This window comes from Oryza sativa, chromosome 1 (genome assembly GCF_034140825.1).
Source record: "Oryza sativa Japonica Group chromosome 1, ASM3414082v1".
In the NCBI taxonomy this organism is placed as follows: domain Eukaryota; kingdom Viridiplantae; phylum Streptophyta; class Magnoliopsida; order Poales; family Poaceae; genus Oryza; species Oryza sativa.
Window position 1 is genome coordinate 12938742 of NC_089035.1, and position 25530 is coordinate 12964271.

The 25530-nt window shown below is 41.4% G+C and overlaps 2 protein-coding genes across 6 annotated transcripts; one reads left to right on the forward strand and one right to left on the reverse strand.

Moving 5' to 3' along the window:
- The first annotated feature begins 996 nt into the window (after positions 1–996).
- Positions 997–20447, forward strand: LOC4326839 (serine carboxypeptidase-like 26). Of its 4 annotated transcripts, XR_010738896.1 has the most exons (11): positions 997–1534; positions 1627–1734; positions 1843–1938; positions 2028–2120; positions 2799–2887; positions 3251–3526; positions 3594–3742; positions 17154–17282; positions 19206–19301; positions 19523–19628; positions 19771–20245. XR_010738896.1 is itself a non-coding variant. In XM_015766667.3 (10 exons), exons 1-10 carry the CDS (start codon positions 1192–1194, stop codon positions 19915–19917), a joined length of 1503 nt encoding a protein of 500 aa, XP_015622153.1. In that variant the 5' UTR covers positions 997–1191; the 3' UTR covers positions 19918–20447. The 4 variants fall into 4 exon arrangements, 2 of the variants coding, with proteins under 2 accessions (XP_015622153.1, XP_025881007.1); XR_010738895.1 differs by lacking the exon at positions 17154–17282 and having other exon boundaries at positions 19471–19628; positions 19771–20447; XM_015766667.3 differs by lacking the exon at positions 17154–17282 and having other exon boundaries at positions 19771–20447.
- LOC4326840 (serine carboxypeptidase-like 26) lies at positions 20212–24068 on the reverse strand. 2 transcript variants are annotated; one of them, XM_015766669.3, is made up of 10 exons: positions 23641–24068; positions 23275–23382; positions 23048–23143; positions 22859–22951; positions 22167–22255; positions 21567–21842; positions 21332–21477; positions 21147–21242; positions 20719–20824; positions 20212–20599 (listed from the first exon to the last, which is right to left on the reverse strand). In XM_015766669.3, exons 1-10 carry the CDS (start codon positions 24047–24049, stop codon positions 20447–20449), a joined length of 1572 nt encoding a protein of 523 aa, XP_015622155.2. In that variant the 5' UTR covers positions 24050–24068; the 3' UTR covers positions 20212–20446. The 2 variants fall into 2 exon arrangements, with proteins under 2 accessions (XP_015622155.2, XP_015622154.2); XM_015766668.3 differs by having other exon boundaries at positions 21332–21480.
- Positions 24069–25530: the final 1462 nt, after the last annotated feature.

Here is a 25530-nt window from a genome sequence, read left to right on the forward strand (position 1 = left end):
AAAGGAAAGAACATTTTTTGGTAGGATTGTATTCCGACGGCTTAATTTCGTATAAGAAAATAAGAAAGAAGGTTTGATCTTTTGATGATTTTCATTCCTGTGGGATTAGAGAAGAAAAAAAGTCCATTTTACTGCCCCAAACTAATTCAATGGATCACTTAACTCCCTAAACTATTTTTTAGGCTCATTTTACCCCTTGAACTATTAAAAATGGTTCACTTTACTCCTTAATAACATTTCCTTTTTTTGTTACTTTTTATACAAGTTTTATTTTAAGCTGAAATTTGTTAGAGTAATAGTTGACACCATTACCAAAGTTTAAAAATATTTTGAAATTTTTTTTCATGGTGTTAGCTTGAACTTTAAAATTTTGATGTTTAAATCAGTTTGGAGTGGATTCAACCTATGCAAACAGTGAGGAAAAAAATCATAAAAGAATGTAAGATGTAGGTTGTGGATGCATTTTTATTCTACCAATTTTTCAGTGCAAAATATGACTTATACAATGAGAACTAAAGAAGAGAAATAGCGTTAGGGGAGTGAAGCAAACATTTTTAATAGTTTAGGGTGTAAAATGAGCCAAAATATAGGGTTAAGTGCTTCAGTAAAATAGTTTGGGGGAGTAAAATAAACTTTTTCATTAGAGGAACTCAATATTTCAATTCTTGCGTTATTCTATTTTTTGTGTTTTTCCTGTCCTGTTTTTCACAGATAAACTAAATACTTACAAATATTTGGTATGTCTGCACTGTGCTCTGTGGATCATGTTCTCCGTGATCATCGATCTCTGTCAGGCAAGACGCCAAGAACACATCCACCAAATCTTTGACCCCCGGGAGAGACCATGCCAAGAACCACACTCCCCAACACGGACAGAACACAGAAGATGCCCCTCGGCAACAGCGCGCGGCGCAGCTAAAATAAAATTCCTTATCCCCTTTGTGCTCACATGTGCATTGCATATATGCAGCCTTGCTGCTCGCCTGCAATGCAAGTATGCAACCTGTGATCCTCCTCCTCTTCTCAGTCAGAGGTGAGCCCCCTCCTGTGACCCCTCCAATGCCGTTCACATGATCTCACTCTCTCTCGCTCTCACTGTCGCACACATTGAGCAGTGTGACTCAGTGAGCCACCTCTGCCTTTTTACATGACCATGCTGCTCTTGTCCTAGCTGCACATTTCACACTTCACATGGCAACAGAAGCAGCAGCAACAGCAAGATGTCTTCTTCTTCCTCTTCTTTCTCCTCTCCAATCTCCACACAAGCAGCAGCAACTCATCTTTGCTGCTCTTCTCCTTCTCTTCTTCTTCTCTTCACTCCAGAGTTTGCACTGCTATGCTGCTGCTGGTTACAATGAGCAGCAGGAAGCTGATAGGGTGGCCTTCCTCCCCGGGCAGCCAAGCAGCCCGAAGGTCTCTCAGTTCTCAGGCTACATCACTGTGAACAGGCAGAATGGCAGGGCACTCTTCTACTGGTTCTTTGAGGCCCAGGCACTGCCCTCTCAGAAGCCTCTCCTGCTCTGGCTCAATGGAGGTTGTGCAATAATGTCTGAATCATTTACTTCTGCAATAGAAATGTGAACTTTTTGGTACACATTTGTTACATGAGTGCATATGTGCATGCAGGGCCAGGTTGCTCATCAGTTGGATATGGAGCTGCCTCTGAACTAGGGCCCCTCAGAGTTAGCAGAAATGGAGCTGGGCTTGAGTTCAACAAATTTGCATGGAACAAAGGTTGTGCAAAAACTAAGCATTTTTGTTTCTTATAATTGTTCCAATTGGTTTGAGCAAATTAATAAAATGCTATACGCATGTCACTGTTTTTCACATTGTTCTTGCCAGAGGCCAATTTGCTGTTCTTGGAGTCCCCAGTTGGGGTTGGCTTCTCCTACACCAACACATCCTCTGACCTCACCAAACTGAATGATGGTTTTGTAGGTAATTCAGTATTGTTATTGGTAAAGTATATTTTTCTTGACCATTGTTTGTCACATTTGAGATGTTTTTGGCGCCTTCCTTCCTTGTAGCCGAGGACGCATATAATTTCCTGGTAAATTGGTTGGACAGATTTCCACAGTACAAAGACCATGAATTCTATATTTCAGGAGAGAGCTATGCAGGTAATTCTTCACATGAACATGAAAGTCGTCTCTTGCCCCCTTGGCCTTCTTTTTGTTGTTTTGATTAGAACAACCAACCTTGAAATTGTAGCCTACATGTCTGAAAAGGTTCAGGAAATGATGCTAATGCATCAAATTCAGATTATAGTTGACCTTTCCAATTAGGAATTTATTAGTAATACTTGTATCTATTCCGTAATAACCATGAATTGGCTTTGAGATAAACTAATTCAAATTTTTACTAGATTTGAGCCAATAGTTCAGATTATGCATATAAGATAGTTTGCTGAGCCCTAATATGTCTACTACAAGTTTCTAGAAGTTCAAAATTTTAGTTGCAGGTAATATAGTGATCTGTCCTGTAACCATAAAAAAAAAGCATATTTAGGTGCTTAGGAAGAAGGATATCATAATCCGTGAAAATAGAAGCAAAGTGAATATGTCCTGGTTAACATCATGACTTGACATCATTTTCATACTATTTAGATATGAAGGCGTGTCCTCATTTTCCAAAATGAAATGTTTCATTCCTGCAAGATCCTCATCCCATTGAGCACTACTAGTGGTATTGACTGGTCATACTAGAATTATGTGATATCTCATATGCGGTAGTAAAAAAGATGCCCTATAATTCCTTTTCCCTGTACATCACCAACAAGAATTTTCGAATTAATGCAGGTCACTATGTGCCACAGCTTGCAGACCTTGTCTATGAGAGGAACAAAGACAAGAAGGCCAACAGATATATCAAACTGAAAGGGTTCATTGTGAGTACATCCATTCACTGATTAGTTTGCCAGTATTGCTGGTTTGGCTTCATTCTTTCATATTTCAAAACTGGATGGCAATATTATTTGGTAAAGTCCATTTTAATGGACTCAAAAACTCTTCGTTAAGAATCCGAGAGCTGAAAGTACATTTCACCTATAATATTTTAGCAACATATTGACAGTAATGATGATGCTTTTTCTAGATAATGGTCTTTAATTTAGATAAAAATCAGTGGAACATCAGAAAAGAGTATTTCATCTATTATTGAAGGTCCAACAGGAAAAATAAAATCTTGCAGTTCTCGAAATAAGTTCTAAACTTTCTGGAATCATAACATTGGTACTTGGGCCCAAATACAGGTTGGTAATCCACTTACTGATGATCAGTACGACTCAAAAGGTCTTGTTGAATATGCTTGGAGCCACGCAGTTGTGTCAGATGGAATTTATGAGCGCGTCAAGAAGGTGTGCAACTTCAAGATCTCAAACTGGACGAATGATTGCAATGAAGCCATGAGTAGTATTTTCAGACAATACCAAGAGATTGACATCTACAATATCTATGCACCCAAGTGCAATCTTGCTCAAACATCAAGAGTAGCTGCTTTCGATCACGCACTCGAAGCAAGCGATCAGGTTGATGACAAATAGTTCAAATTAGTTCTGCTTCTGAAATTCTAAGGCTTGTTGTTTGACTTGGTAGGAACAATTCAGTAGGAGGATTAGGATGTTCTCAGGATATGACGCGTGCTACTCATCATATGCTGAGAAGTACTTCAACAAGCCAGACGTGCAGAAAGCATTCCATGCAAATGCAAATGGGATGCTCCCTGGAAAATGGAAGGTTTGCAGGTGAATTGGCTTCTTTTCTTTCTTTTTTTTTAACTTAAGAATCGGCTTAAATTTCTTCCACTAAAAATATTTAGAGTGGCAACTGTAGATTTGTTAAACTCTTAAAATTTTATATTTTCTTTTAAATCTGAAGTCCTTCTCTATTGCATATTCAGCTATACATATACGAGGGGCATATATGGACCCTTTTTGGGCCTAGAACCACACACACATGTACACAGCCCACACCCACAAATATACACTGCCCAACAGTCCCCCTCAAGATGGGCGATAAATATCTATCATGCCCATCTCGCTACATGACGACATACACTATTTAACACCTAAAGCCTTCGTTAAACAATCAACCACTTGTTCTCTAGAATTCACAAAGTTTAACTTCAAGGTTTTGTCATCTATCCTTTCTTTAATAAAGAAGCGATCGGTCTCCACATGTTTTGTTCGATCATGTTGGACTGAATTGTTAGCAATATTAATGGCTGATTTGCTGTCGCACCATAACTTCATGGGAATGTTTATCATCAACTTCAATTCAGTTAGAAGATCTCTTACCCATAACAACTCGCTCAAACTAATCGACATTGACTTGTATTCTGCCTCAGCAGTTGAACGAGACACCACCAATTGTTTCTTGCTTCTCCAAGATACTAAATTGCCACGAACAAATACACAATAGCCTGATATTGACCTTCTATCATCAAGACAGTTGCCCTGATCTGCATCACAGTATCCCTCCACATCAAGATGTCAATTTTCTTGAACCATAAGCCCTTACCTAGGCTTCCCTTCAAATATCTCAAAATTCTATACACAGCATCCATGTGACCACTTCTAGGATCTGTTACGAATCTGCTTGCGAGTTTGGGAATTTAGGATTAGAGGAGCAGATTCGAACAGAGAGAAAGGGGTAGGAGGAAGGGGAAGAACAGAAGAGAGAACTTGGAGCAGGGGAAGATGCAGTAGTTAGGGAGGAATAGTTTTCTGTTCACTTGTTCGATGCCTTTTCCCCTCTGCTCACTCGTGCTTATATACTCGCACGTTTACATTCTGGACCTAAGCCCATTCCGGCCCAGTTACTCTCACATTAGGCCTGCGTACTCTTGCTGGTCGCGTCTTCATTGGATTACTTGCCGTGAGTAATGTCGGACCTGGTACAGTACCGGTGACATTCCCCTCTTCTTCAGAAACGGCTTGTCCCCAAGCCGGTGCTTCAGGGAAACGCGCACGCAGTGCAGCACCATCCTCCCAGGTTGCTTCAGCGGACGTCTGACCAGACCAACGAATCTTGAGTTGTTCCACAGCTCCAGCGCCTTTCTTGACTGCACGACGAGCAAGAATTTGAACTGGTAGCGCTTCATCTTCAGTTAACGCTGGCAGGTCTTGAATCGACGAGTCAGGAGCTGGTGAAGAAGCCTGACAGAGCTGTGAGACATGTACTACTGGATGAATAGCACAAGTTGTCGGTAGTTGCAGGCGATAAGCCACGCTTCCAATGCGCGCCAAGATCTGAAAGGGACCAAAATAACGGAAAGCCAATTTGTGATTAGAACGTCCTGTCAAGGAGAACTGAGCATGCGGCTGTGCCTTCAGGAACACCCAGTCACCAACTTCAAACTCACGATCAGAACGTTTCTTGTCAGCCTGGAACTTCATACGTTGCTGAGCTCGTAACAGATGTTGTCGCAGCAAACTGGTAATCACTTCCCGTTCCTTCAGCCAGTCTTGCAAATCTGGAACAGCACACTCAAAGCGATCGAGCACACCAAAATGCCGAGGAGAATGACCATATAATACCTCAAATGGTGATTTGTCCAGAGCCGAATGGAAGGCAGTATTGTACCAGAATTCCGCCAAAGCGAGCCAACGATACCACCTCTTAGGGCAAGCGTGCACAAAGCATCTCAAAAAGGTTTCCAAGCACTGATTTACCCATTCGGTTTGGCCGTCCGTTTGAGGATGGACTGTTTGCCAAGCATGCTTGGGCACTGGAAGAGGCTGTAAGAAACCTGGGTACCGAACCCGTTCTGCTTTGGCCTGTTTACAGATGGAACAAGCCGACACAAACTGGCGCACAGCTTTTCTGAGTCCAGGCCAAGCAAATAACTTATTCACTCGACTGAAGGTTGCCTGAGTACCAGAATGACCCCCAATTGCTGCATTGTGCAGTGCAGTCAGAACCTTAGTCTGTAACTCCACATTGTTACCCAACCAAATCCTTCCCTTATGGTAGATAATGCCATTCTGTAATCTGTACTCAGGGAGCGCCTCTGGACTTAACGAGAGCTTAGTCAACAGTTGAGAGGAAACTTGATCCTGAGCATATCCCAGCTGCACATCTGCCAACCAAACTGGAATACAGGAAGACACCGCACTGAGTTGAAACACATCGGTTGACTGATTGCGTGACAAAGCATCGGCGGCTTTATTTTCCAGTCCCTTCTTATAGACAATTCTTCTTATAGACAATTCTGTATTGTAAACCAAGCAGTTTGGTCAGAGCACGCTGTTGCCAAGGTGTTACTAATCTTTGATCATCCAAATGAATCAAACTGCGCTGGTCAGTACGGATTATAAACTCTCCAAACTGCAAGTAAGAGCGCCATTGTTCCACAGCGAGAAGAATCGCCAAGCACTCCTTCTCGTAAGTGGACAGCCCTTGATTTCGAGGCCCCAAAGATTTACTGAGAAAGGCTAACGGATGACCAGCTTGCATCAGCACAGCGCCAACACCCTTATCACACGCATCAGTCTCAATTTCAAAAACTTTGGAGAAATCCGGTAGTGCTAGGACAGGAGCCGAAACTAGAGCTTCCTTCAAGGCATCAAAAGACGCTTGATGCTCCGACGTCCAAACAAACACCACATTCTTCTTGAGCAGATCAGTAAGGGGCCTGCTGATAATACCAAAAGAGCGTACAAACTTCCGATAGTACCCCGCAAGACCCAAAAATCCTCGCACTTCCTTCACATTACAGGGTACTGCCCAGTTGCGCACCGCTTGAATATTCTTTGAGTCAGTGGCCACACCTTCTGCACTAATAACATGCCCAAGATATGTTAGACTTGCACGGGCGAACGAGCATTTGCTTCTCTTGACCTTAAGTTGATGATCAGTTAGCAATTGAAACACCCGTCGCAGCAAGGCTACATGGTCGTCCAAATTTTGACTATAGATTAAGATGTCATCTATAAACACCAACACTCCTTTGCGAAGCAATGGAGCTAAGATCTGATTCATCAATCCTTGGAAGGTAGCCGGGGCTCCGGTAAGGCCGTAGGACATAACCCTGAATTCGTAGTGTCCATTGTGCGTCTTAAACGCTGTTTTGTGCTCATCTTCTGGGCGCATCCGGATCTGATGATAGCCAGCTCTTAAATCCAAACTCGTGAATAAACAGGAGCCCGCCAATTCATCAAGCAACTCATCGATAATTGGCAAAGGGTAGCGATTCTTGACTGTAATTGCATTAAGGTGGCGGTAGTCAATACAGAATCGCCAAGTAAGGTCCTTCTTAAGCACCAGCAGAACAGGTGATGAAAAAGGACTAGAGCTGGGTTGTATGATTCCCTGTTGGAGCATATCCGCAACTTGCCGTTCAATCTCATCTTTTTGAGCTGGATTATATCGATAAGGTCGCAAGTTAACAGGTTTTGCTCCTGGCAGTAAAGGAATTGAATGGTCAAAGACCCTGGCCGGTGGTAAACCTTGTGGCTCATCAAAGACATGAACAAATTCTTTCAACAACTGGTCGACAGCCTGAGGTACTTCTGTATTTGTTGTTTCCTTGATCAGAGAACACAACTCAACCACTTGCATCACAGCTTCCCGATGAATCAGTCCTTGAACTTGATTGACAGATAGAGATGTACAGCTGCTAATATCAGCTCTAACACCTCGCAAACAAACATCCTTTTGTGCATGTTTAAATCTCAGAGTCTTAGCCCTCCAATCAATTTGCATAGGACTGTGTTGCTCAAGCCAATCCATTCCAAGTATTACGTCATAACTTCCAAGAGGTAACACTTTCAGGTTGTTCTGAAAAGAAACACCCTGAACCAGCCAAAGACAATTCTGCATTTCTTTGTTACATTGGAGTATTCCCCCATCAGCAACCCGAACTCGAAAAGATTGCACAGTTTTCTGATTGCCTCTTATCTTGCCTGCCATTTCTTCAGATATAAAGCTATGAGTGCTGCCAGAGTCTACAAGCATCATTATCTCATACTGTTGTATTAATCCTTGCAGCCTCAAAGTTCCAGAAGATTCAGTCCCTAGCATAGCTTCTTTAGAAATCTGACAGACTTCGCTAACAGTTTCAGAAGCCCTTTCTGTCAGCTCATCAGTTCCAGCGGATTTGGTTTCCCCATCCGATTCCTCAAGCAGGTCGAGTAACTCCTCCACAACATGTAACTGCACAGTTGGCCCACACTTATGTTCCCTACTCCATTTTTCCCCACAAGTGTGACACAATCCCTTAGCCTTGCGATAAGCACATAGTGCTGCCACTCGATCCTCCAGAGGCTGAGTTCTGTCATCAACTCGCCCACCAGCTCGCCCAGGAGTGAAAGCAACATTCCCCACAGTACGCTGTCCGACCCGATGAGAAAAACCTCCATCAATCCGACGCGAATCCCGTCGTCCCGCTTCCAACACCTCTTCCTGTAAACAAGCAAGGTCCACAGCAGTATCCAAATCGTTTGGACGATGTAAAATTACGGCTGCGCGAACTTCAGGTTTCAGTCCATCAAGGAATTCAGTAATGAAGAATACTGAATTCCAGGATGGATGATGAGCATAGAGTTGATGCATCAGCTCATTGAATTTTTCTGCATAACTAAGAACGGTTCCCTCCTGCCTAAGCCTCTTGAACTGTCTAATGAGACTCTGAAATTCCTCCCTCCCGAACTTAGCACAAACAGCCTCCGAGAAATCATTCCACCCCATCAATTCCACATGAGCATTGGTGGATTGCAACCACACTAGAGCACTCCCCGAAAATTGCAAAGCAGCAACCCCAACCCACACATCCGGGCTAATCCCACTTACTCGGAAATAAGTTTCGCATTTCATTTTCCAGGCTCTAGGGTTCTCTCCTTCAAATTGTGGGCAATCTACTCTAGCATTACCCCCATGGAATCCCTTGGCCGGGAGAGACGTTGGAGAGAAATCATCTCCAGACGCCTTCCCCCGATTCATCGTTGCAACGTTGCGGCCTCACGGCCCTGAACTCGCGTCCGCCCCTTTGGAGGCCGTCTCCTCCTCCTTCGGCACCGTCGGCGTGGGTAGAAGAGGGGGCAGATCCGCTGGCTTGACGGCGAGAATTGGATTGCGGGATATCCGCTCCACTTGCTGGCGCAGGTCGCCGAGGTCGTCCCGCATCTCCGTCATGGCCTTGTCCACCGCCGGTTTCCAGCTCGCGAGCTCCACCACCATAGGCTTGATTTCCTCCAAGGATCCCATCGAAGCTTGGATGGCGGTATTCTGCTTCTGGATTGTCGCCATGGCCGCCGCGAGTTCCGCCAATTGTTGCTCCATCTCTTGGGACTTGAGTTGCGCACGGGAATAGTATCTAGGTTTGTCGAGGTACTCCAGGATGGATGGCTCTGATACCTATTGTTACGAATCTGCTTGCGAGTTTGGGAATTTAGGATTAGAGGAGCAGATTCGAACAGAGAGAAAGGGGTAGGAGGAAGGGGAAGAACAGAAGAGAGAACTTGGAGCAGGGGAAGATGCAGTAGTTAGGGAGGAATAGTTTTCTGTTCACTTGTTCGATGCCTTTTCCCCTCTGCTCACTCGTGCTTATATACTCGCACGTTTACATTCTGGACCTAAGCCCATTCCGGCCCAGTTACTCTCACATTAGGCCTGCGTACTCTTGCTGGTCGCGTCTTCATTGGATTACTTGCCGTGAGTAATGTCGGACCTGGTACAGTACCGGTGACAGGATTATGCATATACTGACTTATCACACTTACAGCATGGGTTATATCAGGTCTTGTATGACACAAGTATATCACCTGTCCCACAAGTCTTTGATAACTCTCTTTATTTACTGGGTCTCCTAATTCAGCACACAACTTATGGTTTTGTTCAATTTGTGTAGAGGCTGGTCGACAACCAAGCATACCTGTGTCACTGAGTAGATCTAACGCATACTTTCATTGTGAAAGTACTATCCCTCTAGGAGATCTTGCAATCTCAATGCCTAAGTATTTCAGCTGACCCAAATTCTTAAGTTCAAATTCCTTACTTAGATTTTCTTTTAATCTTGCTATCTCTATAGAATCATCCCCAATGATAATCATGTCATCCACATACACGGCAAAGATAGTAGCGTGACATCCCTTATGATGATAGAATGATGTATGATCCCCATTACATTGCTTATAACCCATGCCACATATTCATAGTGAAAAAAACGTGACCGGTAGATGACCCGGTCACCATGCTGGTTCACTGGTTTCACGGTTCAACCGTGAACCGGTCGGTCGAACCGCAGTTTACTAAGTACATGTAATATATATGTAATATATGTATTTCTGTACTGTCACATACATTTGGATGGTAGGATGGCTACGGGAGTTGGCTTGTAACCGATCGACTCGGGGTCGACTCCCCACCAGTGCACATTTCCTTCGATTTTTGCTAAAAAAATCAAGCCTGTGGACATGTATGGCCCAAAACACACTAACTCGGCCCAGTTTGTCTTAGTCCGATCCGACCAAAGACGGTTTTATGCCTGGTTCATCGCAAAACCGGCTAGTTTAGGCGGTTGAAAGTGGTTCAAATGCATGTCCGGTCTTTCTATTCGACCGAACCGTGCCAACCTCCAGTTCCGGTTGAACCGCCGATCCGGTCCGGTTTTTTACACTAGGCACGCATTACACGTTGAAAACAATCAAACCATTCTCCTGGTGATTGTTTGAGACCATATAAAGATTTCTTCAACCTCAACACTTTTTTCCTTCAGTTTGTGAAGTGCTAAATCCAGGTGGGATATCCATATACACCACTTCTTGAAGGTCTCCATGTAAAAATGCATTTTTGACATCTAATTGATGCAGTGACCAATCAAAATTAGTTGTACAAGTTTCATCATAATCAATTCCATATGTTTGACTATACCCCTTAGCAACAAGCCTTGCTTTCTACCTTTCCTTCTTTCCATTAAGGTTTTGCTTTATTGTATATACCCACTTACAGTTGACAACTTTCTTCCCTTCAGGAAATGGTACAAGATTCCATGTTTTGTTCTTCTCAAGAGCCTCTAGATCATCCAGCATAGTTTGATGTCATTTTGGATCTTGCTTTGCTTCTCTCCAATTCTTTAGAATTCCCACTAAATCTACCGATGCTACAAAGGCCTTATATGTAGATGACAAAGAGTCATAAGAAATATAGTTGGATATGTTATTCTCATCATTACCCTCATCTTGAGCTTCAAAACCATATCTTAGGGAGGTTTACCTACATTGCTTTTTACACCCTTTCTGACGGCAATTGGTAAGTTAGATTCTTCTTCTCTAACTTCATCCTCTTCTCCCCCTAACTCCAAAGGCACTTGCACATGACTTGCATCTCCCACTACTTAATTATCCTCTACAACTTATTGGATCACTGGAAATCTTGCCCTCCTTTTGTAAACTTGAAGATTTTCCTCTTCATGTGGCTTTCTCAACTCTTGCTCTTATATAGGATCATTCATATCAACTGGGATTTGGCCAATCACAACTTTTTTCTCCTTCGCTTGTTCATCTTCCTTGGAACCCATTATTTTATCCTCCCTTTGTTTATCATGATTACACTAGTTGAATTATCAAGATCAACAAAAAAAAGAACTTAAATCTATTTTCTCATCATAAAATGGAACAAATTCTCTAAAAGTAACATCCGTACTTACAAATGTTCATTGTTCTGATGGACTCCAACACTTATACCCCTTCTGGCCAGAGGAATAACCTATGAAGATCAAGTTTTGCAACAGAAGGTCTGTTGTTTCTGACAAAGCATGTGCAACCAAACACCTTTGGTGGAAGAACAAATACATTCTTGTGAAATATCATCTCATATGGTGTCTTCATCCCAAGTATTCCCGATGGTGTACGATTGATAAGATATGTTGCTGCCATTACAGCCACACTCCACAAGAATTTAGGTACATTCATAGTATACATCAATGAACGAGCTGTCTCCAAATGATGATGATTTTTCTTCTCAGCCACCCCATTTTGTGGAGGAGTATCAGGACAAGAAGTTTGATGTAATATTCCTTCTGATGAAAGAAAGTTACTAAATTCTTATTTATATACTCCCCTCCATTGTCAGTTCTAATAAACTAAACCCGAGCATTAAAATGATTTTTAATGTATGCATAAAAATTCTGAAAACATTTAAGCATAAAAATTCTGGAAGCATTTAAGCACCTCGTCCTTGTGCCTCATAAGATATATCCATGTCATGCGAGAGTAGCAATCAATAAAGGTGACAAAATACTTCATTCCACTCATAGAAACCACAGGTGAGGTCCAAATATCTGAGTGAATTAGCATAAAGGGCAACATACTTCGGAGTCCTCTACTCACATATGACATTTTTGTATGTTTCCCATACTCACAAGCATCACATACTAACTTATGTTTATCCACTCTACTGAACTCTACTGGAAATATTTTACTTATAATTTCAAAAGATATATGTCCCAATCGACAGTGCAAAAATAACACCTTAGCTCTTCTTCACTTGTGGAAGCCATCAAAGCTAGACACATGGCTTCATTAGTCCTTCCCCGATCCAAATACGAAAGTCCATCATGCCTGACACCAATCCCAAGTTTCTTCCCTGTTTGCCTCTCCTGAATTAAACAATTCTCACGATCAAGGGAGACTTGACAGTCCATATGATCAACAAGAAAACTTTTTGAAACCAAATTCACTGGAAAGGAAGAAATATATAACACTGATGATAAAGTGATTGAAGGAGTACACTGCACTGTACCCTCTCCCTTAAGTGGGCATGATGTTCCATCGGCAATTTGAATTGTTTCTTTACGTGTAAATGGGTATGGTTTATATGATGCAAATGCCCCACGCATACTCGTTACATGTGTAATGCACTAGAGTCTAATATCCAATTTGGATAAGAACCATTGATGGACATAAATGCTTGATTTGAATTATCTGAGGTGGAATGAACAAAGTTGGTAACATCAACATTTATAGGTTCAGAAGAACCCCCTTCAAGAGTGACCACATTAGCTTTGTGATCACCTCTGTACTCATAGCCTCTACCTCTGTTATCTCTACTTTCATAACCTCTTCCACCTCTTGCTCCTCCTCTATCACCATTTCTTCCTCTTCCATAACTAGGCTTGTGAGAAGCACGACAATCACACATAAGATGCCCCATTTCACCACAATTAAAGCACTCTCTAGTTTTATTACCTTGTACAATTGCATAGGTGGGACTTGATGAAGACGATGTGGCATAGGAAATAGTTTCTTCTTAAGCTCCTCTTGTGCCATAGTTGCAATAGCCACATCTAAGGTAGGAAGAGTGGTTTGGTGAAACATTGCATCTCTTCTTCCTTTGAACTCCGGATTTAAGCCCTTCAAAAACTCAAGGACCCTTTTACGCTCTACCCATTTCTTCATTTTTGCTATGTAATTAGAATGCTCTAACCCAAGAGGATCATAATAATCTAAATCAAATCACAAACACTTCAACTCTGCGACATATTCTGCCATAGGCGCTCCCCCTGTTTCAAAGCACTTATCTTCTCTTGTGCCACCATCATTAGCATCATATTACCTTCTTCTGAGTATAGATTAGTGAGAGTTTTCCACATCTCACTCGCACTAGAGATGGTCTCAACAGTTGTAGCAATAGCAGGGATTAGTGAGGTCAACTACCACGCTACCACTAAAGAGTTGGTAGTACTTCAAGTTTTCCATTCTACACTTGTGCTCTCAGGCTCCTTCACTTCTCCTATGACATATCCTTCTAACCCCTTTGTCTTTAAAATCAACATTGCTCTCCTTGTCCAACTCAAATAATTTTTGACACCCTCCAACTTAATATCATTTTGCATCAACTCAATTTTTTGTACTGATTCAGCATGAGGAACAATTGCATTGATAGTAGTAGAGGTCTCACTGAGTTTCTTTGCAAGCATATCTACCAATTTTCCCATCACCTGTTCAATTCCTTGATTTTCCCCCATTACAGCAACTACAACTACATCCCTTCTATTTCTTCCCATAACAACAATATCAAGCAAAACATCAGTAGAATAGTTCCAACCTTCCCAAGTGATTGATTTAACCACCGCAGTACAGATCAAGTTACAATGACCAAATTCCTCACCTTCTTAAGTGACCAACAGAACCAAGTGCAGCTCTGCCCCCAAATCTCGTGTGCCCCTTCATTTCTTGTTGTGAGATCTCAACCTAACCTTGCAATAGCAGACAAAAGCTACAGCAGCTACACAGCAAACTAACCCCCCCCCCTTTTTCTTGCAACGGCAACAGCAAAAGCTCACCAAATCCTCGGCCCACACTCCTCTGCTTCCTCCACCAGTGCACCTTGTTGCATGCGCTAGCCTCTACCTGTCCTGCTCCCTCTGGTCGCCGTGAGCCCGTGAGTCCCTGTACTGCCTTCCTGGCCGCCGTCTCCTGCAGCGCCTTTGCGTCCCTCTCGCGACGCTGCTCCAGCGTGAGCCCGTCGTCCCGGCCCTTCACCGCTGGCTTCCGCGCCTGCGCCCTCTGCCTTCCAACGCCTCCACGACGCCGGTGCGCCACACTCCTGTTGGGCTGTGTGTGTGTTGTGGCCCAAGAGGCCCATGTACCGATATGCTTGCATATGTATAGAGTAAGCAATTGACAGAGGGTGTGAAGCTTCCAGAAAAACAATCACAAATGTCTTCATGGTATTAGAGCTTGGTCGCCAGCGACTGCGTCGACACTAAACCCTAGCTGGCGGCGGCTATGGCCAGAGAAGCGCGGCGCACCGGCGGTGTACTTAGGGGTGGGCAGAAAAAGACCGAGACCGAGAAATTCGGTCATCAATTCGGTCCTAGGAGGTGAAAGACCGAATTTTGTTCGGTCAATTCGGTTAGTCTCCTCGGTTAACCGAATAGACCAAAAAGACCGAATTAACAAAAAAAAAGTATAAATACAATCTACAATCCACTAAGTTCAATAGGATTAAACTCTAATTTTCACATCCCTACTTCTTCTAGGCATATAACCTAATAAGAGTTTTTACTCATACGTGCTTACGGATTTTTTTTTGTGATTTTTGTGTTGAAAATTTCCATTATTTCTCTGCATATATGAAAATGTTGCTGAATTTCGGTCAGACCGAGACCGAGACCGAAAAGACCGAGACTGAATTTGTCGGTCCTGACATTTTTGCGTTGAAATTCGGTCTTCACTTTTCAAAGACCGAAATAACCAAAAGGCCGAAGACCGAGACCGAAAATTTCGGTTAGACCGAACGCCCACCCCTAGGTGTACTGGCGTGTGGTGCTGGAGCTCCTGACGAGGAAGAGAGCGTGTTGAGGGTGGAGACAGTGGCAACTATTGTGGTGAGGGAGCAAGGCAGCGACGGTTGCTGTGGTGAGGGAGCGACAGTGTTGACGGTGGAGGCACCGGCAGCTGCTGTGGTTGTGCTTGGAGGAATCCGACATGGAGAGAAGGTGTAGCTAGCTGGAAGCGCCAACGGCGACCGCATGCGCGGAGGGCAAGTTGACGATGGCGTGTGGAGTGAAGGTGCGCTTCTACTGTTGGCGATTGTGTGTGTGGAGAGAAGATGGTGATATTGCTTGCTAGCGTGTAGAGGTGCTGATTGAGAAGGTGCAGCTGCCGCTTGCTGCTTGAGAAAGTGTTGCGGATGCTGCTTGAGAAGGTGAGAATTTTTTCTACTGCTACTGTTGAGAAGGTGAGGATTTGGTCAGATTGAAGTCTCACAGCAATAAAAGAAGGGGAACAGATTAACTTGTGGAGGTGAGAAGAAGGGATATAGCTGCTATTAACTTGCTGTAATGCGGGAAAATCAAGGGATTGAACAGGTGATGGGTAAATTGGTAGATATGCTTGCTAAGAAACTTAGTGAGACCTCTAATACCAGCAATGCGATTGTTTCGCATGCTGAATCAGTAAAAAAATTGAGTTGATGCAAAATGATATTAAATTAGAAGGAGTCAAAAATTATTTGAGTTGGTGAAGGAGAGCATTATTGATCTTGAAGACAAAGGGATTAGAAGGATATGTTACAGGGGAGATAAAGGAGCCTGACAGTACATTAAGTGTTGAGTGGAAGACTTGGAGTACTACCAACTCTTTAATATTAGCGTGGTTGTTAACTTCACTTATCCCTACTGTTACAACAACTGTTGAGACCATCTCTAGTGCAAGTGAGATGTGGAAAACTCTCACTAATTTTTACTCGGGAGAAGGAAATGTGATGCTAATGGTGGAGGCACAAAAGAAGATAAGTGCTTTGAAACAGGGGGAACGTTCTGTTGCAGAATATGTTGCAGAACTGAAGCATTTGTGGTTAGATTTGGATCATTATGATCCTCTTGGGTTAGAACACCCCGTTTGTATAGCAAAAATGAGAAAATGGATTGAGTGCAGAAGGGTCATTGACTTCTTGAAGGGCCTAAATTCGGAGTTTGAAGGGAGAAGAGATGCAATATTTCATCAAACCACTCTTCCTACGTTGATGAGGCTATTGCAACTATGGCACATGGGGAGCTTAAGAAGAAAGTATTGCCTAGTGTCACACCATCTTCACCAAATCCCACATATGTAGTTGCACAAAGTAAAAAGATCAGGGAGTGCTTCAATTGTGGTGAGATGGGACACCTTATGCGTGATTGTCGTGCTCCACACAAGCCTAGTTATGGGAGAGGAAGATATGGTGATAAGGGCGGGGCAAGAGGTGGAAGAGGTCATGCGGGTAGAGGTAACAGAGGTAGAGGCTATGAGTATAGAGGTGATCACAAAGCTAATGTAGTCACTCTTGAAGAGGGTTCTTCTAGACCTACAAATGTTGATGTTGCCAACCTTGTTCATTCCACTTCACATAACTCAAACCAAGCATTTATGTCCATCAATAGATCTCTTTCAAATTGGATACTAGACTCGGGTGTATCCAGACATGTCACGGGTATGTGTGGAGAATTTGCATCATATAAACCATACCCATTTACATGAAAAGAAAGAATTCAAACGGCTGATGGAACATCATGCCCAGTTAAAGGAGAGGGTACAGTGCAGTGTACTCCTTCAATCACTTTATCATCAGTGTTATATATTCCTTCCTTTCCAGTGAATTTGGTTTCAAAAAGTTTTCTTGTTGATCATATGGACTGTTGGGTCTCTTGATCGTGAGAATTGTTTAATTCAGGAGAGGCAAACAGGGAAGAAACTTGGGATTGGCATCAGTCGTGATGGACTTTGGTACTTGGATCGAAAGGGGACAAGTGAAGATGTATGTCTTGCATTGATGGCTTCCACAAGTGAAGAAGAGACTAAGGTATTACTTCTACATTGTCGACTGAGGCATATATCTTTTGAAACTATGAGTAAGATGTTCCGGCAGAACTGAGTAGATTGGATAAACATAAGTTAGTATGTGATGCATGTGAGTATGGGAAACATACAAGAACATCATATGTGAGTAGGGGACTCCGAAGTATATTGCCTTATATGTTGATTCACTCAAATGTATGGATCTCACCCGTAGTCTCTGTGAGTGGAATGAAGTATTTTGTTACATTTATTGATTGCTACTCTCGCATGTCATGGTTATATCTTATGAGGCATAAGAATGAGGTGCTTAAATGTTTCCAGAACTTTTATACATATATTAAAAATCATTTTAATGCTAAGATTCAGTTTATCAGAACTGATAATGTAGGGGAGTATCTGAATAGTGAATTTGGTAGACTTCTTTCATTGGAAGGAATATTACATCAGACTTCTTGGCCTGATACCCCTCTGCAAAATGGTGTCACTGAAAGGAAAAATCGTCGTATTTTGGAGATAACTCGTTCATTAATGTATGCTATGAATGTACCTAAATTTCTGTGGAGCGAGGCAATAATGACGACAACTTATCTTATCAACCGCACATCATCAAGGATACTTGGAATGAATACACCATGTGAGATGATATTGGGAAAGAATGAATTTATTGTTCCACAGCTGCACTTGCTTTGTTAGAGATCATAGACCTTCTGTTGGAAAACTTGATCCTCGAGCTGTCAAATGCTTCTTTATATGCTATTCATCTGGCCAGAAGGGGTATAAGTGTTGGAGTCCATCAGAACGACGAACCTTTGTAAGTATGGATGTTACTTTTAGAGAATCTATCTCATTTTATGGTGAGAAGACATATTTAAGTTCTTTATTCATTGATCTTGATAATTCAACTAGTGGTCATGATAGTCAACAAATGGAAGGTGAAATCTTGGGTCCAAAGGGACATAAACTATCAAAGAAAGAAAAGTTTGTGGTTGGTTCAATTCCATGTCCTATGAGTAGTCCTATTGCACAAGAGCAAGAATGGAGTAAGCCATATGAAGAGGAAAATCTTCAAGTTTACACAAGTATAACAAGGTCTCCAATAATCCAACAAGTTGAAGAGGATAATCAGGTAGTGGAAGATGTAAGTCATGAGTAAGGGACTTTGGAGTCAGGGGGAGGAGACGAAGAAGTTAGAGAAGAATTTAACTTACCAATTACCGTCAGAAAGGGTGTAAGAAGCAATACAGGGAAACCTCCACTAAGGTATGGTTTTGAAGCTCAAGATGAGGGTGATGATGAGAATAACATATCCAACTATGTTTCTTATGACTCTTTATCATCTACATATAAGGCCTTTGTAGCATCACTAGATCCAATGCAAAGTCCAAACGATTGGAGAGAAGCAAAACAAGATCCAAGGTGGCATCAAGCTATGCTAGATGAACTAGAGGCTCTTAAAAAGAACAAAACATGGAATCTTGTACCATTTCCTAAAGGTTGTATGTGTGTTGTGGCCCAAGAGACCCATGTACCCATATGCTTGTATATGTACAGAGTAAACAATTGAGAGAGGGTATGAAGCTTCTAGAAAAACAATCACAAATGTCTTCAGCTCGTCCGGCCGCAGCGCCACTGCTGATATTTCTTAACGATATTACTAGAAATATAATTCCCAGCAATGGCGCTATAAATATTCTCGGCCTAGAACCACACACACATGTACACAGCCCACACACACACATATACACAGCCCAACAAAATCTAACAGTAGTTGCAACTCTAAATGAAATTCTATCTACACTTAACAGTTCAATACACTATTGTCGTAAATCATACATTTTTATTCTGATATTTAGCCATCTTTGTGAATATTAGGCTAAGTAGACATTAATATTTATTTGAATTGTTTAATTTTTGATTTATCATGCAGTGACTCCATTCTAAGGTCATACAACTTTTCGGTGCTTTCTGTCTTGCCAATCTATTCGAAGCTCATCAAAGCAGGACTCAGAATTTGGCTCTACAGGTGTGTTTCCTCTTCCTGTACCTTTAGACCATTTTCCTGTTCCAAATACATGCAGACATGAACATTTTCATCACCTATCCAAGCAAGCATATTTTCCCCTGATAACACTTCTTAAAACTTATCAGAAATATAACGCTGCTTCTATCTGAATTTTAATCCTTCAAAACAGCTGCTAAATAGTGCTGGGAAGTTTAATACGAGTAAGATTGTTTTGCATTTAGTGGAGATGCCGACGGTAGGGTCCCAGTGATCGGGTCAAGGTACTGCGTGGAAGCGCTTGGGCTGCATATCAAGAGGGACTGGCAACCTTGGTACCTGAACAGACAGGTCTGAATTTTTGAACTATCATCAGTGATGTTACATTCTAGTAGCAATGTAGCACTGATGTAGTTAGTCAAGTTAGTTGATGGATGTGAATCTGTATTCTAGTAGCAGTGTAGCACTGATCTGGAAATCACTTGCAATATAGGTTGCAGGAAGATTTGTGGAGTACGATGGCATGACCATGGTGACGATTAGAGGTGCTGGACATTTGGTACCCCTTAATAAACCTGAAGAAGGGCTCACTCTGATTGACACATTTCTTCTTGGTAAACAGCTCTTAACACACCGATGAAAGGTAAATTTAGGTTAAAAGGAAGTTGGGACTATTTGTCCTAAAAGTTGCTCAATGAGTGTCAACCATTATTGTTTGAGAAAGAAGTGTCAACCATTATTCCAGGAGCCATGGCATAGCTGAAATTATTCCTTTTAAGGGACAGTTTGAATTTCAGTCTGATCCTTTTGAATGCTGCTGTTGCATTCTTTCACTTCTTTCTATCCAGCCTGAAGCTCTTGGTAACTTTTGTTGGTAAAGCATCTCAAGTCTCAAGCAATTACATTGATAAGATTGTGCTAAACATTCAAAGAATTAACAAGGGCAAGTTCTAGTCTTTGTTTGAAAATATAGGGTTGAAATTATCATTCTCAACATAAAACTCAAACATAAGGAAAATATACAGATTAATGTATAGGGTGGCATCTAGTTGACACAGACAATTGCATACATGAAGAGCCTACAATACATGTATTGTTTCATCTATGTATGATAATATCGATGACTTATTCCTTCTTTATTTTTATGTGTAAGTTTTATCTGGGTTGTATCATCGGTTGTTTTTTGTTGGTAGTCGCCTGCCTGAAAGAAAGGAATTGATTACCACCAGTGCCTGTTCTGGCTTGTCTTGTGGCACTGCATGTCCAGCTCCTCTTACTGTGGCCATTGTCAATCCTTGATACTCAACAAATCTCCCAGCAACCTACATTGGATTTGCATAGGTGAAGAAATTGTGCAATATTACAAATTGTAATTCATAATTTTACACTTTATTTTGATTAATACACGTAGATGACACGGAATATGTAATAGGGTAACAACCTGATTGTTTAGGTACCATGGTTGCCACTGTGACTTAACAGGAAGGCCAAGGGCTTCTACGCAGTACCGGGATCCAATAACTGGAACCCTGCCATCCACGTCTCCACTGTAAAATCAAATTGATAATTCCCTCGTGTTGGTCCCAAATTTTGTGATGACTTTGATGAATTCGAAATTATACAGAATTTAGTGAGCATAAGTAAAAGCAGGTCCTGAATGTAAGTATGAGTCTACTTGAGTGGCACTTAAAAAATCACTAAACCAACTCATGACAGTCAAAGGCAGGGAAATGAAACAAACTTTTTTGAAAGCATGATGAAGAAAAAATGAGATATAAGGGCAATTGTCCCTTATAGATAATGTAGTTTGTAGCATAACATAATATCTTGATCAAATTCTTAAGGCAAACTAGTATGCAAGAACCAAACCTGTAGACCCATATTCGTAGGCCAGCCTTGATAAGCTTAGAGTAAATAGGAAGAACAGAGAAGACCGTGATGTCGTAATTGTCGAATATTGAATAACTGCAAATGTATGGAGGATGTCATTTCTTCTATCCATTTAGTATATCTGATCAATCAGAAATTCACAAGGAAGCTCATGCATATATGACCTGCAGATACTCCATTTTCTGTCCTTGATCAATCCACTCGTATTCGCATGAAGTGATTTCTGCACATCCATCTTGTTCATGTAATCTTCGATATGTGACGAATAGCACGGATCATACCCTGAGTACATCCTCGTGCCTTTAAGCCTCTTCTGAAATTTGCATTCAATTATCTTCAGTTCATTCTGTTTTCATATTTGCTACAGTACAAATACTAGTTGTTAAGCATTACAGTTACCTTAGCATTCATATCAGCTGTACTGTAGGAGGTGGAAAAGAGGGATGAGTCATCAGTGTTGCACTTAGGTGCATACACATTGAAAATATCGATCATATCGTACTGATCATATATGTATCCCATTACATGGTTACACTCATTGCTACGGGGTGATAACCTGAAGTCGCAAACATTGTTGACATGCTTATAGAGTTGATCTGAGATCACTGAGTGACTCCAAGCGAACTCAACTAGTCCCTTGTAGTCATAGTAATCATCAGTCTCTGCATTGCCAACCTGCAAAATATTGTTGGCATTTGTGATTGGATCATTGACAGTTTGTTTTGGGAGAGCATACTGAATGCATAATATGCTTAAATTGAATGGTATGAATGAGGAAATGAAAGTATTATAAGATAAAAGAATTGCTTGTCAGCGTTTCAAACTAGAACAACTCAATAAACAGAGATCCAGCAAAGCCCACAAATACACAATCATTCATAAACATGTTCGAGGAAATAGCACTCACATATAAGGTCTCAAGCTAATTTCCAATATAACATTCTTTCAGCAGAAATCTGATGCCAAAAGAAAATTTGATCAGTTTCATAAGGTACTTACAATAAATCCTTTCAAATTGATATGCTGGTTTGTTTCAACATGCTTGTTGCGCTCATACACTACATCAGCAAGCTGAGGAACATAGTGCCCTGTTGCATCAAAGTTGGTAAGTGTCTTTCCCCACAAAATAAAAAGTTGGTAACTGTCTTATTATTCAAGGTTATGTTTGCATGTTGTGAAACACATTGGATGATGTGGTTTGCAGCATATGCCCTGATACGTGTGTCCACTAGATGGCCACCAATGTTTAAATCTGAGTACTTTTGACCATATAGTTTGTTGAATAAGCCACTCTCTCCTTTGACCCTTGATAGGACTGTTTTGGGTTTAGTGACAGAAGCAAACAAAAAATGAGTATTCCAACCCTAACAAAAGATAGCTGTATTTTTCAACAGAATAACAAACATCAACTTGTTCAGGACCTAATAAAGGTGGTATAGTGGGATCCATGTATTGGTGTGGACTGAAGACTTCAGGGAATAGGATCTGGATGACTACATGTATTCTAGGCTAAACCTTTTGACTAGAGAATATTGAGGAGTGGAAAGATGGTGGATTTATTCCTGTTTTGCATGCTTACACTACTCATTAATTAACAAAAGGTGAAAATCCGGTATCTTTTTCTTTTTCTTGTGGGCTTATTCAACTTTTCTATATTTTTGTTGGAAGAAAGGGAGCTGTCTGCACAATACCTGCATAGCTCTCTCCAGAGATGTAGAAGTCATGGTTTTTGTACTGAGGAAACCTCTTGAACCAATTCACCAAGAAATTGTAGGTGTCCTCAGCTGCGCCGCTCGAAAAATACAGTTAATGAGCACAATAACACAAATTTTTCAGACTTTAAGGGAGGTAAGTTGAAGATCCTGAGACTAGATAAATACCGACAAAACGGTCATCGATGCTCTCTAGGTCAGACGAGGTATTTGTGTAGGAGAAGCCGACTCCAACAGGAGATTCCAAGAACAACAAATTGGCCTCTGAAACATGGAGAGGAACAATTGCAGATTAATTCTGTTAGTCCCACATTGACCGGTAGCAACTTTACACATGACGTGACTTCGGAGTGCAACATGATACGAGCGGTAAAAGATGAACAATAATATCGTACCGTTATTCCATGCAAACTTGTTGAATTCCAAACCTGTTCCATTTCCATTGACCATGAGAGGACCCAATTCAGAAGCTGCTCCATAGCCCACAGATGAGCAACCAGGACCTGAATATGGAAATTCAGTTGAATGGCGATACAAAACAAGAAACAGTGAAAGAAACACACATACAAAAATGACAGGGTAAATATTCTATGACTACTTAGAAAGGACGAACTAAACCATCACACATCAGGTGAATAAACATATATAGCTGCAGACAAATCAAAGTACAACTAATACTTGTTTGCTTGCTACTGATCAATATGAATGAACAATCCATCAAGCAAAGAAATGCATATGCTCAATGCACAAATGACAACAACCTCCATTAAGCCAGAGCAGGAGAGGCTTCTTGGAAGGCAGTGCCTGAGCCTCAAAGAACCAGTAGAAGAGTGCCCTGCCATTCTGGCTGTTCACAGTGATGTAGCCTGAGAACTGAGACATCTGTGGGCTCCTTGGCTGCCCAGGGAGGAAGGCAACCCTATCAGCCTCCTGCTCATCCTCTGCTGTGATTGTCTGCAGCAATGAGAGAGCAAGCAAGATGATGAAGAGTGGATGGTGGCACAGGGATTTGAGCCTTGGTGATGCACAAGAGGCCATAGGATTTTTCTCTTTTTTTTTTTTGTTCTCCTCCTCTTGTTCTGTTCTGCTCTCCTCAGTGAAAGAGAGTGCAGAACTCTCTGTGTCCACTACCAGCTCAGTGTTTGGAGGGGGGAAGAGATATTGCAGCATTTGAACATATATAGCAAGTTGTCATTTGCTGGTATGTGTGGCAATTGAGATACTTTTCTTATGTGCAAGTAAGAAAATCAGTATTGTTCCCTTCAAAAAAGAAAATCAGTATTGTGCTTGTAAAAAGTCCTTGACCGATCAGCTGATAGTGCAGTTAAAAAAATGTTTACCCCACTGTAAATTTGCACTTTCCAGTGTCCACAGAGAAGATAAGTTTATAAAAATTCTCAAAAGAAAAAGGTTTAGCACTTGCGTTGGAGAATATGGTATATATCTTTTCAATATTTTGATATTAACTCAGTTGCATGATTAAAAAAAAGACAAATACATAGCTAAAGCAGTTCGAACACTATTTAAGCATGTATTTATCATTCACGGATTCACTGAAATGCAATTAAGTTCTAACATAGCCCATTTATATTTATTGATTTTCTGAGAACAAAGAATCTTCAAGTTTGAATTTTAACAGACTTTTGCCAATATGCCACCAACTAACCTCACATGATAATAATCCTTTTTGACATTTTCCTTCGTGAGACTATAATTAAGTTCAGTCATGAGCAACATGTGTTCCATTTTGTCGGTCTCTCAAATCTTTAGTATGAATCACAAGCCAATATTAAGTATTGTCTAAAAAAGATTTGAGTGTTTCTTTTCATATTAGTCGAATTTAAGGTCATCATGTTGAAATTCCTTTGTCATCTTCATCGACTTTTTCATCCCCTCTAACTGAATCAATCCCCATTTGGTCGCCACTACTTCCGCCCCTGAATGCCACGATCCCTCGTCACCATTGCCAATGAGGCACGCCAATAGGGTTGTAGGTGGGCTAGCATGCAAAATCATTTCTACAAGCGATATAAGTGAGTTCACGGATTGGCTCACTTATTGGGATACACCCGCACCAATTCTCTAGCTTGTTCTCCACACATGTCATCTCTTCTTGGCACTCCATCCCCACTCCCTACGCTTCAATTCGTTGCCAAACTAAATTTCATTTAGAATTGTTTCCCTCTCCTATCTGAATAATACCTCCATCCCATAATAATTGCATTTCTACCATTCTATTTTTTTCCCGAAAAATTATATTTGTGATAAGATGGGACCCAACAAATGGAATGTGTACCCTCAACCTTCCTTTTAATTAAGTTTACAAATGAAATGTGTGCCTCAACCTTCCTTATATAAGTATAGGTATGGAATATGCGCATGCAGTGCAGTTATTAAATAGGATTACTGTGGTAAATTATGTTTGTTATCAATCTATCTCTATTTTTTAGAAATGCAATTATTATGGGACGGAGGTAAACTAAGGCAGAACTCTTGCCTTTTGTTAAAAAAAATCTATTCAGAAATCATAATATTTATTATAGGCTGGTTTGCCAAAAGGGAAATGTAGCACCTATTTGCTTTGAGACCAGTAGGAGCAATCTGCAAATTGGCTAGATCATGGGCCAGGACAGGAGAAGGCTAAAATCCAG

What these genes read in the sequence shown, in the direction of transcription:
- LOC4326839 (XM_015766667.3), top strand. Translation starts at nt 1,192, where the DNA reads ATGGCAACAGAAGCAGCAGCAACAGCAAGATGTCTTCTTCTTCCTCTT. An exon ending in CCTGCTCTGGCTCAATGGAG is followed by an intron (nt 1,535 to 1,626) that starts GTTGTGCAATAA and finishes ATGTGCATGCAG; the next exon opens with GGCCAGGTTGCTCATCAGTT. An exon ending in CAAATTTGCATGGAACAAAG is followed by an intron (nt 1,735 to 1,842) that starts GTTGTGCAAAAA and finishes TGTTCTTGCCAG; the next exon opens with AGGCCAATTTGCTGTTCTTG.
- LOC4326840 (XM_015766668.3), bottom strand. Translation starts at nt 24,049, where the DNA reads ATGCTGCAATATCTCTTCCCCCCTCCAAACACTGAGCTGGTAGTGGAC. An exon ending in TCAATTTGAAAGGATTTATT is followed by an intron (nt 21,843 to 22,166) that starts GTAAGTACCTTA and finishes AATATTTTGCAG; the next exon opens with GTTGGCAATGCAGAGACTGA. An exon ending in AGAAAATGGAGTATCTGCAG is followed by an intron (nt 21,243 to 21,331) that starts GTCATATATGCA and finishes ATACATTTGCAG; the next exon opens with TTATTCAATATTCGACAATT.